The sequence below is a fragment of the Chiloscyllium punctatum genome, chromosome 17 (assembly GCF_047496795.1).
Source record: "Chiloscyllium punctatum isolate Juve2018m chromosome 17, sChiPun1.3, whole genome shotgun sequence".
NCBI lineage: Eukaryota > Metazoa > Chordata > Chondrichthyes > Orectolobiformes > Hemiscylliidae > Chiloscyllium > Chiloscyllium punctatum.
The window spans coordinates 91,990,758-92,006,068 of NC_092755.1; the positions used below are offsets into that span (position 1 = coordinate 91,990,758).

A 15,311-nucleotide genomic window follows, 5' to 3' on the forward strand; every position below is an offset into this window, starting at 1 on the left:
CAAAGTTCACATATGAAGCTAAGATTAGTGTTACAGGAAAGCGTGCAAACTTTGTGTTCTCTACAGATGGATATAGATAGGTTAAGTGAATAGGCAAGGATCTAGCCAATGGAGTACAATGTTGGCAAATATTAGGTCATCCATTTTGATAGGAATAACAGCAAAATGGAATATTATTTAAACAGTGAAAAATTGTAACATGCTGCTGTGCAGAGGGACATGGGTGGCCTTGTACATGAATCACACAAAGTTGGTTTGCAGGTACAGCAGATAATTAAGAAGGCAAATGGAATATTGTCCTTTATTGCTAGAAGGATGGAGTTTAAAAATAGAGAGGTTATGCTGCAGCTGTAGGGTGCTAGTGAGACCATACATAGAGTGCTATGCACAGTTTTGGTCGTCTTATTGTACTGACGCTGGAGCGGGTACAGAGGAGGTTCACTAACGTCACAAAGCTAGTCCCTTTTCTTTTTAAAAGCTGTTCCTTGGCTCAAGGATATTCTGTCCTTGATTTTTTTCAGAGGGCTAATAAACCGGGCCGGGATCCAATCAATCCGGTTTGAGAGCCCTTCTGTTTATTATGTAAACAGATGAGACTTCAGCCCAAAGTTTTAGAAGTGACCTATATAATAAAAAGGGAGTGGTCAGCTCTCTAATCTTGGACTGGTTGGAAGTTCAACAGGGAGCTGTGTGGAAACTCTCTCTTTTCTGCCCTTCAACTTCAACCTGTAAGCATGTGTTCCACTTATACCGGGTTTTAAAGGGAGTTTGCTTATTGGGACTGTTGTGTGTATTTGGAACAGCATAATTAAGTCTAATTGGATAGGTTGAGTTCTGTAGAGGTTCTTTATTCTGTTCTTTGTGTTTCATTGTGTAATTTTGTGAATAAATTTTTGTCTGTTTTTAAAATCAAGTAATCAACCCACTTATCTTCCTCCGTGTAATTTTCACTGTACACTTACTGAAACAAATTGTAAAGTTATGGTCTGGGTCTGCCTGCTTAAGAATGGTCTGGCTTAGTCCATAACACTAGGTCGATTCCAAAATTGAGAAGGTTGCCTTATGAGGAGAGAGTGAGTAGACTGGGACTGTGCTCACTGGAATTTAGAATAATGAGGGTGGGAGGGGTTTACAGAAATATATAAAATTATGAAGGGAATAGATGAGATACTAGCAGGGAGGTTGTTTCCACTGGTGGGTTAAACTAGAACTAGAGGGCATAGTCTCAAAATAAGGGGAAGCAGATTTAGGACTGAGTTGAGGAAGAGCTTCTGCACTCAAAGGGTTGTGAATCTGTGGAACTGTCTGCCCAGTAAAGCAGTAGAGGCTACCTTGTTGAATGTTTTTTAAGGAGAAAGTGAGGACTGCAGATGCTGGAGCTCAGAGCTGAAAATGTGTTGCTGGAAAAACGCAGCAGGTCAGGCAGCATCCAAGGAACAGGAGAATCGACATTTCGGGCATCAGCCCTTCTTCAGGAATCTCCTGCTCCTTGGATGCTGCCTGACCTCCTGCACTTTTCCAGCAACACATTTTCAGCTCTGAATGTTTTTTAAGGCAATGATACGTAGATTTTGGAACAGTAAAGGAATTAAGGGTTATGGGGAGTGGGTGGATAAGTGGTACTGAGTCCACAAAAAGATCAGCCAAGCTCCTATTGAATGGCAGAGCAGGCTTGATGGGTCAGATGGCCTCCTCCTGCTCCTGTATCTTATGTTCTTCTATGGTTCTTAATCCCATTCTCTTGCCTTCTCCCTGTAACCTTTGATCCCCTTTCTCATCAAATAAGTATTTATCTCTGTCGTAAATACACTGAATGACTTAGCTTCAACAGTCTACTGTGGCCAATGATTTCCATAGATTTACCACCCTCTAGCTGAAGAAATTCCTCTTCATCTCAGTTCTAAAGGTCATCCCTTCACTCTGAGGCTAGTCCCTTGGGTCCTCGTCTCTCCTCTAAGTAGAAATACCTTCTCCACATCCTACCCAGGCCTTTCAGTATTCTAAAAATTCAACCTCTTTCCCACTTGTTCTAAAATCCACTGAGTGCGGACCCAGAGTCTTCAACTCCACATCTGACAAGCCCTTCATCCTGGAAATCCTTCTTGTAAACCTCCTGGGTTTAGAAAAGATAAGGCCCCTGGGCCGGATGGAATTTATCCTAGGATTCTCTGGGAAGCCAGGGAGGAGATTGCAGAGCCTTTGGCTTTCATCATTGTCTGCAGGAATAGTGCCAGAAGACTGGAGGATAGCAAATGTTGTCCCCTTGTTCAAGAAGGGGAGTAGAGACAACCCTGGTAATTTCAGACCAGTGGGCCTTACTTCATTTGTAGGTAAAGTGTTGGAAAAGGTTCTAAGAGATAGGATTTATAATCAGCTAGAGAGGAATAGGCTGATTAGGGATAGTCAACACAGTTTTCTGAAGGGTTGGTCATGCCTCACAAATCTTATTGAGTTCTTTGAGATGGTAACACACTGCCTGCAACAGTAGTAGACTCGCCAACTTTAAGGGCATTCAAATGGTCATTGGATAGACATATGGATGAAAATGGGATTGTTTAGGATACATGGGCTTCAGATTGGTTCCACAAGTTGGTGAAACATCGAAGGCCAAAGGGCCTGCACTGTGCTGTAAAGATCTCTTGTTTTATGTTCCTCTGGACTCCCTCCAATGCCAACATATTCTTCCTAGATAAGTGGCCCAAAACTGCTCACGATATTCCAAATACAGTCTGACCAAAGTCTTATACAGCTTCAGCAGTACATCCCTACTCTTATATTCTAGCCCTCTTGAAATAAATGCTAATATTGCATTTGCCTTCCTAACTGCCAACGGAATCTGCATGTTAATCTTAAAAGAATTAGATTAGATTAGATTACTTACAGTGTGGAAACAGGCCCTTCGGCCCAACAAGTCCACACCGCCCTGCCGAAGCGCAACCCACCCATACCCCTACATCTACCCCTTACCTAACACTACGGGCAATTTAGCATGGCCAATTCACCTGACCTGCACATCTTTGGACTGTGGGAGGAAACCAGAGCACCCGGAGGAAACCCACGCAGACACGGGGAGAATGTGCAAACTCCACACAGTCACTCGCCTGAGGCGGGAATTGAATCTTGAACTAAGACTCCTAAGTCTCTTTGTGCATCAGATTTCCAAAGCCGTTCCCCATTTCGAAAATAATCAATGCGTCTATTCTTCCTAGAAAACGTGTATAACCTCACACTTTCCTACATTGTATTCCATCTGCTACTTTTTTGCCCACTCTCCTAGCCTATCCTCCATCACCTCAGAGTAAACACTTTGTCTACATAGCTATAAATAAAATGCATGCAAAAAAGTACTTCTGGGGACCCTCCCAGCATGTAAAAGTCTTTTATATGCCAAAACCTTTATTATGACACATGTTGCTACAGCTTCTGACCCTACTAATTGAAGAAAGCAAATAAACACAGTCTACGTGGGGTAACTGTCATTGGACTAGTAATCCAGATCACCTGATTAATTCTCTGGGCACATGGGTTCAAATGCCACCACTGCAGATGGTGATCTCTGAATTCAGCAAATGTCTGGAATAAAAAGCCCACCTGAAGGTGACTGTGTAATCAACATCATTTGTTGTAGAAACTCATTTGATTGGATTATATTAGATTTGATTAGAGTCCCTACAGTATGGAAACAGGCCCTTCAGCCCAACAAGTCCACACCGAACCTCCGAAGAGTAACCCACCCAGACCCATTCCCCTACATTTACTAATTCACTAATGTCCTTTTGTCATCCTTACCAGATCTGATCTACATGTGACTCCAATCCCATAGCAAAGTTGTTGACCCTTAACTGCCCTCTAGATGATTAGAAACAGGTGATAGATGCTGGCCTGACCAGTCATACTAGTAGATTGGCCTCAGTTACATTGTCTCTGTTTATAGTAACCCTTAGTTAGAAAGATCCCTAGTGATATCAGGAGGTAGTTGGTCCTGCCTGTTTGCAAGTTGCCCAGGACATGGTAAGGGTTCCATGCACAAGGTGCCAGATGACCATTTAAACAGACGTTTATTTTGATTGGTTCTGATTTGAAAGTTGTTAAGCAATTTAACTGGTCCAAACTAGATGTAGGTGCCAAGTCTCTTGGATAAGCGACCTATGAGTTCACTTCCTCCATATAGGTCTAGTGGAACTCTTTTGCTGTCTCGAGTTCACGTACTGGCAGCAATTACAATGGTTTGTCGGCCTGGATCCTGAAGAAAATTTGGCCAGGGCTTGGCTTTGTTTTGGGGTTTTGCTGTGGACTGACTTAGATCAGGATATGACCTGAGTGAGGCTATGCAACTGCCTTCACTCAAGTGGTGTCAGACTGGCAAGGGTGTCCACTTCCATCAGAATATGCTGCAACTCATTTGCTCCTCTTGCCACCTTTTCCAGTGATAAAGCCAGTTGTTGTGCCTGTTTTGAAATCTGGTTGGGCTTCAGCTAATAGGCATCTTTGCATGGTTACATCATTGGTCCCACATACCAAACAGTCTCTCAGTATCTCACTTAATGTTAAACTAAGTCACATGCCTCTGCCAGTCAGCTTAACCTAGTCAAAATTCCAATACAGATTCCCCTGGTTCTCAAATTACTGAGTAAACCAATAGCATAGCGTGGGGTCATAATATTCTTCAACTAAACCCATCAACTCTTGAAAGGTTTTAGTATCTGGTGCCTCAGGAGTCGTTAGGCTACTAATAACTGAAAACGTTGTGAGTCCACAAGCTGTCAGGAGAATTACTTGTTGTTTTTCATCTGCCCCAATGCTATTTGCCCAGAAAAAAATTCCACATTCATTCCACACACTGGGCCCAGTCTTCAACAGCAGGAGTGAACAAGTCAAGCTTCCCAAATAACAGCATGATGCCAGAAATGCTTACCCTAACTCAAACTCAACTGTTGCAAGCAAATTTCTTCAGGAGTGTGCTTTTCTTTCATTACTACTGAAATAACTCCACACATGCCAGTATCCTGTCAGCAAATAGCCCTTTATTTATGCATGGAGATTCCTTGACACTGATCCAGCTCCCTCACAGCCAGCTCTCAGAGTGAACAGGATGTCTGAAACCCCTGTGCTTATCTATCAACCAGATTGGACCAGATTAACAGCCCCATTCAGCGAACCATATTCTGTGAGATCCACCCGGCTTACCTCATTACAATCACTAAAAAGTAATTAAATCCATGGGTGGCATGGTGGGTCGGGGCAGCACGGTGGCTCAGTGGTTAGCACTGCTGCCTCACAGTGCCAGGAACATTGGTTCGATCCCAGCCTTAGGCGACTGTCCGTGTGGAGTTTGCACATTCTCCCCGTGTCTGCATGGGTTTCCTCCGGGTGCTCCGGTTTCCTCCCACAATCCAAAGATGTGCAGGTTAAGTGAATTGGCCATGCAAAATTGCCCATAGTGTTCAGGGATGTGTAGGTTATGTATATTAGTTAGGGGTAAAATTAGAGCATCTGGGTGGGTTACTCTTCGAAAGGTCGGTGTGGACTTGTTGGGCCAAATGGCCTGTTTCCACACTGTATGGATTCTATGATTCCATGGGATTAAAGGGCCAAGGCTACATGGATATGAAATTGATTAAGTGACAGAAAGCAAAGCTTTTCAGTTTTAAGAATTATGTGCAATGGTGTGCTCCAGGGCCACTGATTTTTTTATACACATTAATGACCTGAACTTTTGAAGTTTGCACAAGACATGACACATTGGAATGTAGTGAACAGCGAGGAGGAGAGTAATGGAGTAGAAGACAATAAATAGATTAGTCAAATGGGGAGAGATTTGACAGATTAAATTTAATCCCAAGTCATTTGAAGTGATTCATTTTGGTGGAAAGTATCAGGAGAGTCAACATAAATTAAATACCACAGAAACTTTTCATAAAAATCATTGCAAACAATGCAAAACCCCAGCCTGATGTATCATGTGGTTACTACACATGTGCCTGAGTCCAGTTTAGACTGAAAGGATGAAGGTGTCCACACTCTGTTATAGGGAAGAGTTTAGTAGACACAGCCAATCCGCTCTGAATTACTCCTGAAATTCTGCTTTGGTAAATAGCTTCAATCTGCCTAACTTGTAACAAACTATATGATGCTTTCATCTTGTGCAGTACCATTATGTACCAAACATGTCTTGCCAAGATTGTAAATGTATTTGGTGACAGATGTCAGGAAATGCTCTCACTCGGCCTCTTTTATTGCTCACTGTAAAAGCCCCTCATGACTCTGTTGTAATTTTCATTTAATTGTATTGTTTAAGGTTTGTTGAAATATTTAAGTTTCACAAGGGAACAAAATAGATCGAGTGCAGCTGTAAGTTGCAGTGTTTCACAAAGCGCAGATTTCTTAATTTCTCTACCTAAATTCCACTGCTTCTCCAGCTCCACAACCAAAGGGAATAAGTGCTCTGCAGTGCTAATGGCAACATGGCTTGTCCAGTTCTGTGACCATTCTTTATCTGTGAGTCTTCATCATGACTGTCAATGGTGCTGCCTGGCCACAAGGATCACAGAAATGGGTCTGAGCTCCTCCTCACATGGTACACATTCTCCTGCATTTCTTGCAGCTGCATTTAGTGAAATGGGGATGGAACTTTAGCCATGGAAGTTGAATGTACTGACCTCCAATCAGTCCGGCTGCAATCAGTTCACCCACTACAGAGTGAACATCAACAGTGAGATCTTTGTGGTAACTACGGCCCTAATCCACTTTACAAAATATCAACAACTGCTCAACCAATTGTTAACATCAAATGTGTCCAAGTGCAACCTCTCAACTTTGTACAAAACTTCAGAGGTTATGACAGACTAGCAGAGTACTAGCCTAACTACTTGAAAACAACAGGAGACACATATATTCCCAAGAACATAGAAACGCAGGATCAGGATTATGCCCATCTACCCTCCGAATCTGCTCCATGCTTTCTCCCCATACCTTTTGATCCCTTTAGCCCTAAGAACTATGTCTAACTCCTTCTTGAAAGAATTCAATGTTTTGGCCTCAACCATGTTCTGTGGCAGAAAATTCCAGGGGCTGACCACTGTATGGGTGAAGAAATTTCTCCTCATCTCAGTTCGAAATACCCTACCCTATAACATTAGACTGTGACCCCCCTCACTGCACCCCCCCCCCCCCCCCCCCCTAGTTTGGACTCTCCAGTCATAGGGAACATCCTTCCTGAATTTAGCCTGTCTAGTCCTGTTAGAGGAACTTACAGGACATCTAAGGAAGGTCAGGGATAGCATGCTGGTTACTTTGCTAGTCTACTAATGTGCAGTGTGGGAATAATAATCCAGGTAAAATTCATCTTCAAACCTGACCTTATTGAAACCTTCTCTTTCCAAGACCAGCCAACCTCTGAGGAAGAGGAATAAATTACTTTGGCAGTTAAATCCTCCCTGCTATCAGTGCAGACACAGCCATTGTCAATACGATTAACAAATGAGAGACTGGAATGTCTTCTTACCAAAATAAAAGTATCCACCTTCGTCTTTGGGCTGGAAGAATTTGCCTCGGGCCTGTGCATGGACATCAGCTCCCTTTTCAACCAGCAGCTCAACATAATGTTTACAACGGCGTTCGATTGCGATGTGCAGTGCAGTCTGGCCTGAGGCATGAGGGAGAAAATGAAGTCAGATCTTTTAATCTCATTAAATAATTGAGTATGTTTTGAAGTACAGTTACTGGCAGAATGTAGGAAATGAAAACAACAGTTGGATAGACATTGAAATGCAGAACTGCACCCACAGAAAACAAGTAAGTTATTTTTTTTTCATTCACAGGATGTGGGCATGGCTGGCAGGCCAGCATTTATTGGCCATCTCTTATTTTCGAAGGGGCAGTTAAGTGTCAACGACATTGCTGTGGGTCTGGAGTCACATTTAAACCAGACCAGGTAAGAATGGCAATTTCCTTCCCTAAAGGCAATTAGTCAACTGGTTGGATTTTCCGGACAATAGATAAGTTTCATGGTAATCCTGAGGTTCTTAATTCCAGATTTATTATTGAATTCAAATTCCACCATCCGCCATATTGAGAGTCAAACTTGGATCCGCAAGGACATTACCTGACTCTTTGGATTAATGGCCTTGTCATAATAACATTAGGCTATCACCTCCTCAGTTTAAAGCTGTAGGAATTTAATTTATGACACTGAGATTAAGTGCAGAACTGCACAATATCATCCATTGCTGTGGTGGAACCAAATGCACAAAACAAATTAATTTACAGCATCAAAACTTGAGAGTAAATACACTTTCAAGAAAGTCAAGTCAACTCTTTGACTTACTGTTGATACAGGTGCCCATTGTTGAATTAAGTTTGTAGAAACCCAACATGATTCTAGTGGGATTTGTCTTTGTGTTTGCTGCAATTTTATTTAGGACATTGCTTCCTTGTTTCTCCCCTCAGAGATTAATTGTGACATGATGTGCATATATCTTTAAGAAGGGGGTTATCTCAAACCACCACCGATCACTACTTCAACATGATATGACATATTAGTCCCACAGCTTAAAATAAAATTCAAATTTCCAGTGAATGAATGAAACATCATTTGCAATGTTCAAATGAAAAACCACATCAACTCAAGTTTTAAGACTTATGCTGTAACAAACAAACCAAAAGCAATTTGATTAAACAATAGTTCACTGGAAAATTTGTACTGCAAACGCATTTAACTTTTACAATGATTGAAAATCCCCATCATGGTGATACATTGTTCCATCCCTCAAGTGGACACTTCATTTTTCTACAAAACAACCCAAAGCTATTCCAAGATCCACTGTGCTTTTTCCAGCTCGGTAACATCTATTCCCTGAACTGATTTTCAGTGTGGGATGAATTGATACTCCCTCTCTCTAGCCAAAACTAGGCGAATCTTCCAGTCTGGTTTAAATCATCATAACCTTGGTCTCTTTAATCTGAGTGCTTCATTCTGCTTGGTGATCAATAGAAACTCCATCTCTCTTAGATTCTTCCTTGTTGAGTGAAATACTTTTATTTTTGGAAAAGCTGCAAAACGATCTGACAATGGTTTTGTATTGATTCCTTGCCTGTTAAAGACTATCTCCATGGTAACAAGAACCACATGGACTTTGCATCCAAACCCCTGGAACTCCGTCCTTAACAGAACTGTGAGTGTACATGTAATAGATGAAGTTAAAAATCACATAACAACAGGTTATAGTCCAACAGGTTTACTTGGAAGTACTAGCCTTCAGATCACTGCTCGTTCATCAGATAACTGGGGTGGGGGGTGGGGGTGGGGGTGGGAAGGCGGTTGGGGTACAGGATCATAAGATACAGAATTTATAGCAAAACATCAAAGTGTCATGCAATTAAAACTATATGTTGAACAAATTGCAAAGTCAGTGATTGTGAGGCTGATTTGGTTTGGCTTGCTTATCCTTGTGTTGTAACACTGCTGGTTTGCCGACACTGAGTTAAATGTATGAAGGCTGGAGGAGGATGGTAGCCATGGTCAATGCAGGGATGTTGTTCAGAAGAGGTTGCATGATGGCCAGCCCAGACATTCAGCACACTGCAGCCATTAGGTATTTGCTTTGTTTTACTTGTTGGGATTTAGCACAATTTAGCTTCCTGCTGAATGAGAAGAGGATTGGAGGTATGAAATGAATAGGGTGAGTTGGGATATTAATGAAATACAATATCATGGAAGTAATCTCATTACAGTCAGAGACATTAAGGACATTTAAGCGACTCCTGGACAAACATATGGACGGCATTAAATTGAGGGGTGTGTAGGTTAAGTTGATCTTAGATTAAGATAAATGCTTGACACAACATCATGGGCTGAAGGGCCTGTACTGTTCTATGTTCTATAAACCTAGATTGCTGTTACGTCTTTCATCTTTGAGAATGGGTTGCAGGCTTCAGTTCACTAGTATATAAATCTCAGAACTTCTTTTAAGTCACATTCTCAAGATAACTTAAGGTTTTATGAAAAAAGGTGACATCTCAGCTCAGACAATGTATTAAAACTCACGCCTTAATACATTGTCTGAACTGAGATGTTACCTTTTTTTTATAAAACCTTAAGTTATTTTGAGAATGTGACTTAAATGAAGTTCTGGAATTTATATATTAATGAACCGAAACCTGCAACCCATTCTAAAAGACGAAAGATTTAACAGCAATCTAGGTTTGTTCAGTTTATTGTTTAATTGCATTATACTCAAATATTTTGCTATAAATTCAGTGTCTTATGATCCTGTCCCACTAGTTACCTGACGAAATAGCAGCACTCTGAAAGCTAGTGCTTCCAAATAAACCTGTTGGACTATAACCTGGTGTTGTGTGATTTTTAACTTTGTCCACCCCAATCCAACACTGACACCTCTACATCATGTAATAGATGGACTGCACTGGATCAAGAGGGTGTTTTACCACCACCTTCTCAAGGGCAATTAGAGATGAATAATAAACGTCGGTCTAGCCAGTGATCTATCATCACCCCATGTCAAAGTTGTGAACTTTATAGCAGTGGGAGATAAGCAGGGAAAAGACCAACAGCAATGTGACTAACAATAAAAAATTTCCTCTCTACAGCACCCCACCCTCCTCCTTATATGATGGAAACTAGTACAGAAGAGTACTATGATTTTGTCCATTTGTACATCAGTTGAGGATGTCTTCATGGAACGATCAGTCAATCACTTTTAAAATAACAGCCTGATTGAGGAAACTACAAGTAATCATCCAAGTAACCCTCATCTTTAAATAAACCCCTTCACCTTTTTTCTTCAGTCTTTGATTCAGAGAAAATAAACTTGAAATAAAACCAGTCTTCAGCTTCAAGTAATTTTTATGATTACTGTATTTTTTTAATAACAGGATATTTAGAATGCTTCTGTGAGTTTGTATTTACATATCAATTGTATATTTCAATAAATTCAAAAAATATATGATCCTTTTAATCTAACTGCACTCTGATTACCTCAGGAATGTGGCTCATGAGTCCAAACATAAATTAGGTGCTTGCTGCTCTGCTGCCTGAGATTTAACACTGACTAACCATCGTTGCCATTTACTATAAAACGTTTTGGAAATTTCTGTCCAATGGGATGAACTCAAGGGTCTGATTTCCTGACAGCGAGGTTCCAAGGTGAAGTCATCTCACTCAGGGTACATTTTGGGAAATCATGAGTCCACTGTTCCTGATTTTGGTCGCTTTAATCTAAGTTGGTCAGATGCACATTTTGCCATCCAGCTTTCTGGGTTGGATCATGCTGCAATGACGGAGGGAGGAGGGGATGGAGGTCTGCAGAATGTACAGACCCCAAACCCATTTCCAAGGAGGAAGCAGTCACAGATGTGGGTTTTATCAGAGGAGTTGCTTTAGTGCCCTCCCGGTGCCTCAAATGTATGTAAATATAATCTTGTACAAGTTACAAAGGCCTTGGGTTTGATGCCGGATACAGTCAAACTCCAATGTTTGCTTGTTTCTTCATGTATTACCCTGTACAGGACCGAACTGTTTTAGTGTGTATGTGTGTATATAAAAATATTTTTATGAATGAAGAGTGGTCTCTTGAAGTTTGAGTGCAAATCTGAGATCTTTCAGCTTGAGGAGGAGAAGGAGCCTGCAGTGGCTGGTAAGTGAGTGAGAGGGTTCTTCAAATTGTTTGAAAGTAAAATAAACTTTGATAAAGCAGTCATGCCACTACTGTGGGAGCATTAATCCTCTACAGAGCAGTCTCTGGCTGCAGCCACACAGAGACAGACAGGAACGGCCTGGAGGCCTGGCTGGAGTACTGCCCTCTCTGGCCTAGATGAGAATTATCAGCTCTCAGCAGGTAGTAGAAGGGGTTAAATCTAACAGCACTAATCACATCCTATTTTCATCATCACACGAAGTAATGGAATGTCACCAGAAGATTGCTCCCTCCCTGGTACAACTTTCCGGTTAAGATGAAACCTGAAACAAGACTTGTTCCAATCAAGTTTCTTCTACCTATAACACATCAAAAGAATATTCTGTATTCATTCATTAATACCAAGTCTACCAAAGTCGTCGAATTGGGAAACTAAAGGCCATCTGAATGTTCCACTCCTTGTTCTTAGCAAGGTTCTTATTCCCTGCACAGCTGTATAGGGAATAGTCCTATCAGCTTTGAATCTGCCTTAATAAAGTGGATCAGTGTAATTTGGAGCTGCATCACCTGATTTGAAGGCACTTAAGATTGTCAATTAACTTATCAACAACAAAATATCAGAATTTGAACTTTTTGCCTTTGCTCCACACAATCTTTTTTATTCATAAAATCTTTGACTGTCTGACATTTATAGCTCCATCCCTAGTTGACCTTGACAACGTGATGGTGAGCTACATTCTTGAACCTTCTTGAACAGTAGGTACACCTACAATGCAGTTAGGCTGGATTGTGACCCAGTGACACTGGACAATATATTTCTAAGTCAGGATCTACCTCTGATTTACTGTTACGTTTGACAAAGATAGCAATTAGAATTAATTTTAATAGTGTTCCTCAGATTATTGCTCAGATCCAACATGAGGAAAAATATAGATGCACTCACCAAACAAATTTTTATGCAAATAACTTGTAGATTTCCTTTTAAATTGTGTTTTCTCCCCATTTGCATGAACAGTGAGCATGAATCCTCTCGGTAAACCTTCCAAAACCATGTTGTAAAGAACAGCCTCAGAACTTAGTGTATGAGGTATGGTTAGCAGCTTGCTTAACTAATATCAAAACACATGTCTTGGCAGTGTTCAGTGATAACAGTCTCATGACTAAAGCAGAATGCAGTGAATTATAATTCCTCTCGAGATACTGGAATATATAATCTAAGGTGATAATCGTCCTTCTGAGCCACTCCCTCATGATCAAGGGCAATTTACTGCCTCTTCATTGGAGGTAACTGATAAATCCAATGCACAATCTGGTACTGCTACAAGGAGGTAGGTGATGCTTGAAGGGTTGGAGAGTAAGTTTGGATCAAAGGGTTGGAGTGAAGGGTATATGTGATGCTGCTAACTACCCTATTTGCCAACAGACTTGGAAGATCTTGTAAAGGAATCACTGGTAGTCTTCATCCAGAGCTTTGAGGCCTCTGTGTGATTGCTCCGATGTACGTGGGAGAGTGGGGATATCTGCTGTCCAGTAAAACAATGACCTTAGACTTGGATTTGGGACACAACACTCTGCTTCTCTATATGGTTGCTCTTCTCATCAGAAACTTACACAAGGCCAGAAAATATCAAGAGCATTGGGTGATATGGTGAGTTAGAAAATTCTCCCTTAACTCTTTATTGCAGTCTGCTGGGAAGAAGCACCCCAAAATTTACCAGCTCCTTACAAAGATCTTGATTTCCTAATTTAAATGAGTTTGAATGGATTGCTATATGCTCACTCCTTATCATCCACAGATCCACATACTGATGAGGTCAGGCCCCAGATCTCAGTATCTTTTTCCTCTTGTTAACTAGTCCGTACTGATCTTGTAGTGCTTTGCATTACAGAGGAGAGTTCTGTAGAAGTGATATCCATGGGAGTTCTGTGCCACTAACCTCCAACCCCAACACACACACACACACACACACTGTTTGGATGGTCAGATAAAGACAGGGCCCTCCATAGAAACAACACTGTCCACATGACTGTACCAACAAAGATCAAAACTCCTTCCTATCTGCTCCATCTCTCCTGATAGATTTCCCATCCTGATGGTTCTCATTACTCCGAAGAAACAAAACCACAAGAAATTGTAGGGTTAGAGCTTGCAGAAAATTATAGTACTCCACCCTCCCCCTCTCCCAGACGCAGCATTAACTTAATGCTTTCAACTGAGTGTCAAATCTCAGTTCCCCTTTTATTTTTCACTGAGAGACTGTCCTTTCATTATTTAGCGAGGGGGTGGGATTTGGTGCCAATTAATATCAAGGCCTGAGAAATGGGTCATTTCTCCTTGTCAGGGCCTCAAAAGGTGCCAATGATGGGTCTGTATGCTGCGAGGAGGAATCCTGCTCTGAAATTCTTCCCTTCTGGCTCTGTCCATAACTTCCATCCAGCGTTTACATCGCAACAAATATTCCACATCAGTGGAGCAATAAATCATGAACTGGGGACAGAGATGCCCAGAAGTCTCAATTTATTACCTGGATTTCTGGCTAACATTTATACATTTTATCTTCCTAAAGGAAAATAAAGATTTGAAATCTGTCTCTGCTAAAACTGGCTGCTAATATAAAGAACGCATTTAGGATTTAGCCACCATAACAAACAGAAAAAATCTACCCTTGTGGACTCCTGACTATGATAAATTCCTGTCAGGAAAATACATGTACATTCACCAATGGTGCGTGGTCTTCGCACGTCATCTTGTTTTATGATGTAATGAAAGAAGGAATGGTTTGGGGTCAGAGTTGTTAGACAGAGCTCTCTCTGATGTGAGATTTTAAATTTTCTCCATTCACTGCTGAGAGTTAAAAACAGAGCACCAAGATCATGGGCTAATCCATTCAGCAGCACTTAATCATAGGGAGGGCAATCAGTACAATATTAGATATTTTCTAATTCAGTTCAGGAATGTTATTATACACCTCTGAAGCAAGTCGGACATTAACCTGGGACTCCTGGCTTTGAGGTAGGGACACCACTGTGCTACAAGTGTGTGCCTGTCGCTGTGGTACAGGAGATTTTACCAGAGTTTCAGCTTCCGATGCCACATGCTGCAAGTATATAGACATCCGGTATCTGAAACTCCACCACCATCCCCCAGGGATGCCTCATATCAAAGACCCTGGGTTAGGTGTTAGGCCCTCAGTGTGCCAGGTTCACACCTTAACCAGCATCTGGGGAGTAGGAGAGGAACCCATTTAGGTTGAAGCCTCCTTCCAACCCACAACAAGAACTTGATGGCATGAGGGGAATGGAGAAGGATGTCATTTGGCAAAGGAGAGCATGCACAGGCCTTGTCCTAAACTGACAGAAGAAGCCATTTTATCATCCATTGTCCACCTGAGGTGAGGTCCAGGCAGGATCTTTGGCCTAGTTCACAGACAGTACCAATTCAATGGAATCTGTTATCATCCTGAGGTAAGGAGCCAATGAGGCACCCAAAGAGAAGTCAGTCACTAACTCCCCACACTTTCTTGCCTCAGTCACAGGCATGTTCAATCATATTGTGCAGCCTCCTCAGTGGGAGATACACTAATGTACAAATACTAGCACAAGTGCCTGGCTGTGATGACCATCCACCTTGCTCCACACCACCTGCACAGGTACTTC

The 15,311-nt window shown here is 41.6% G+C and overlaps 1 protein-coding gene across 1 annotated transcript in view; it reads right to left on the minus strand.

The window, feature by feature from the left end:
* Nucleotides 1-15,311, minus strand: part of trpv4 (transient receptor potential cation channel, subfamily V, member 4) — a 123,816-nt gene that overhangs the window by 52,401 nt on the left and 56,104 nt on the right. Inside the window, exon 5 of the mRNA XM_072587895.1 lies at nt 7,505-7,645. Within this exon, the coding sequence (XP_072443996.1) occupies nt 7,505-7,645 (141 nt within the window). The remainder of the gene's footprint in view (nt 1-7,504; nt 7,646-15,311) is intronic.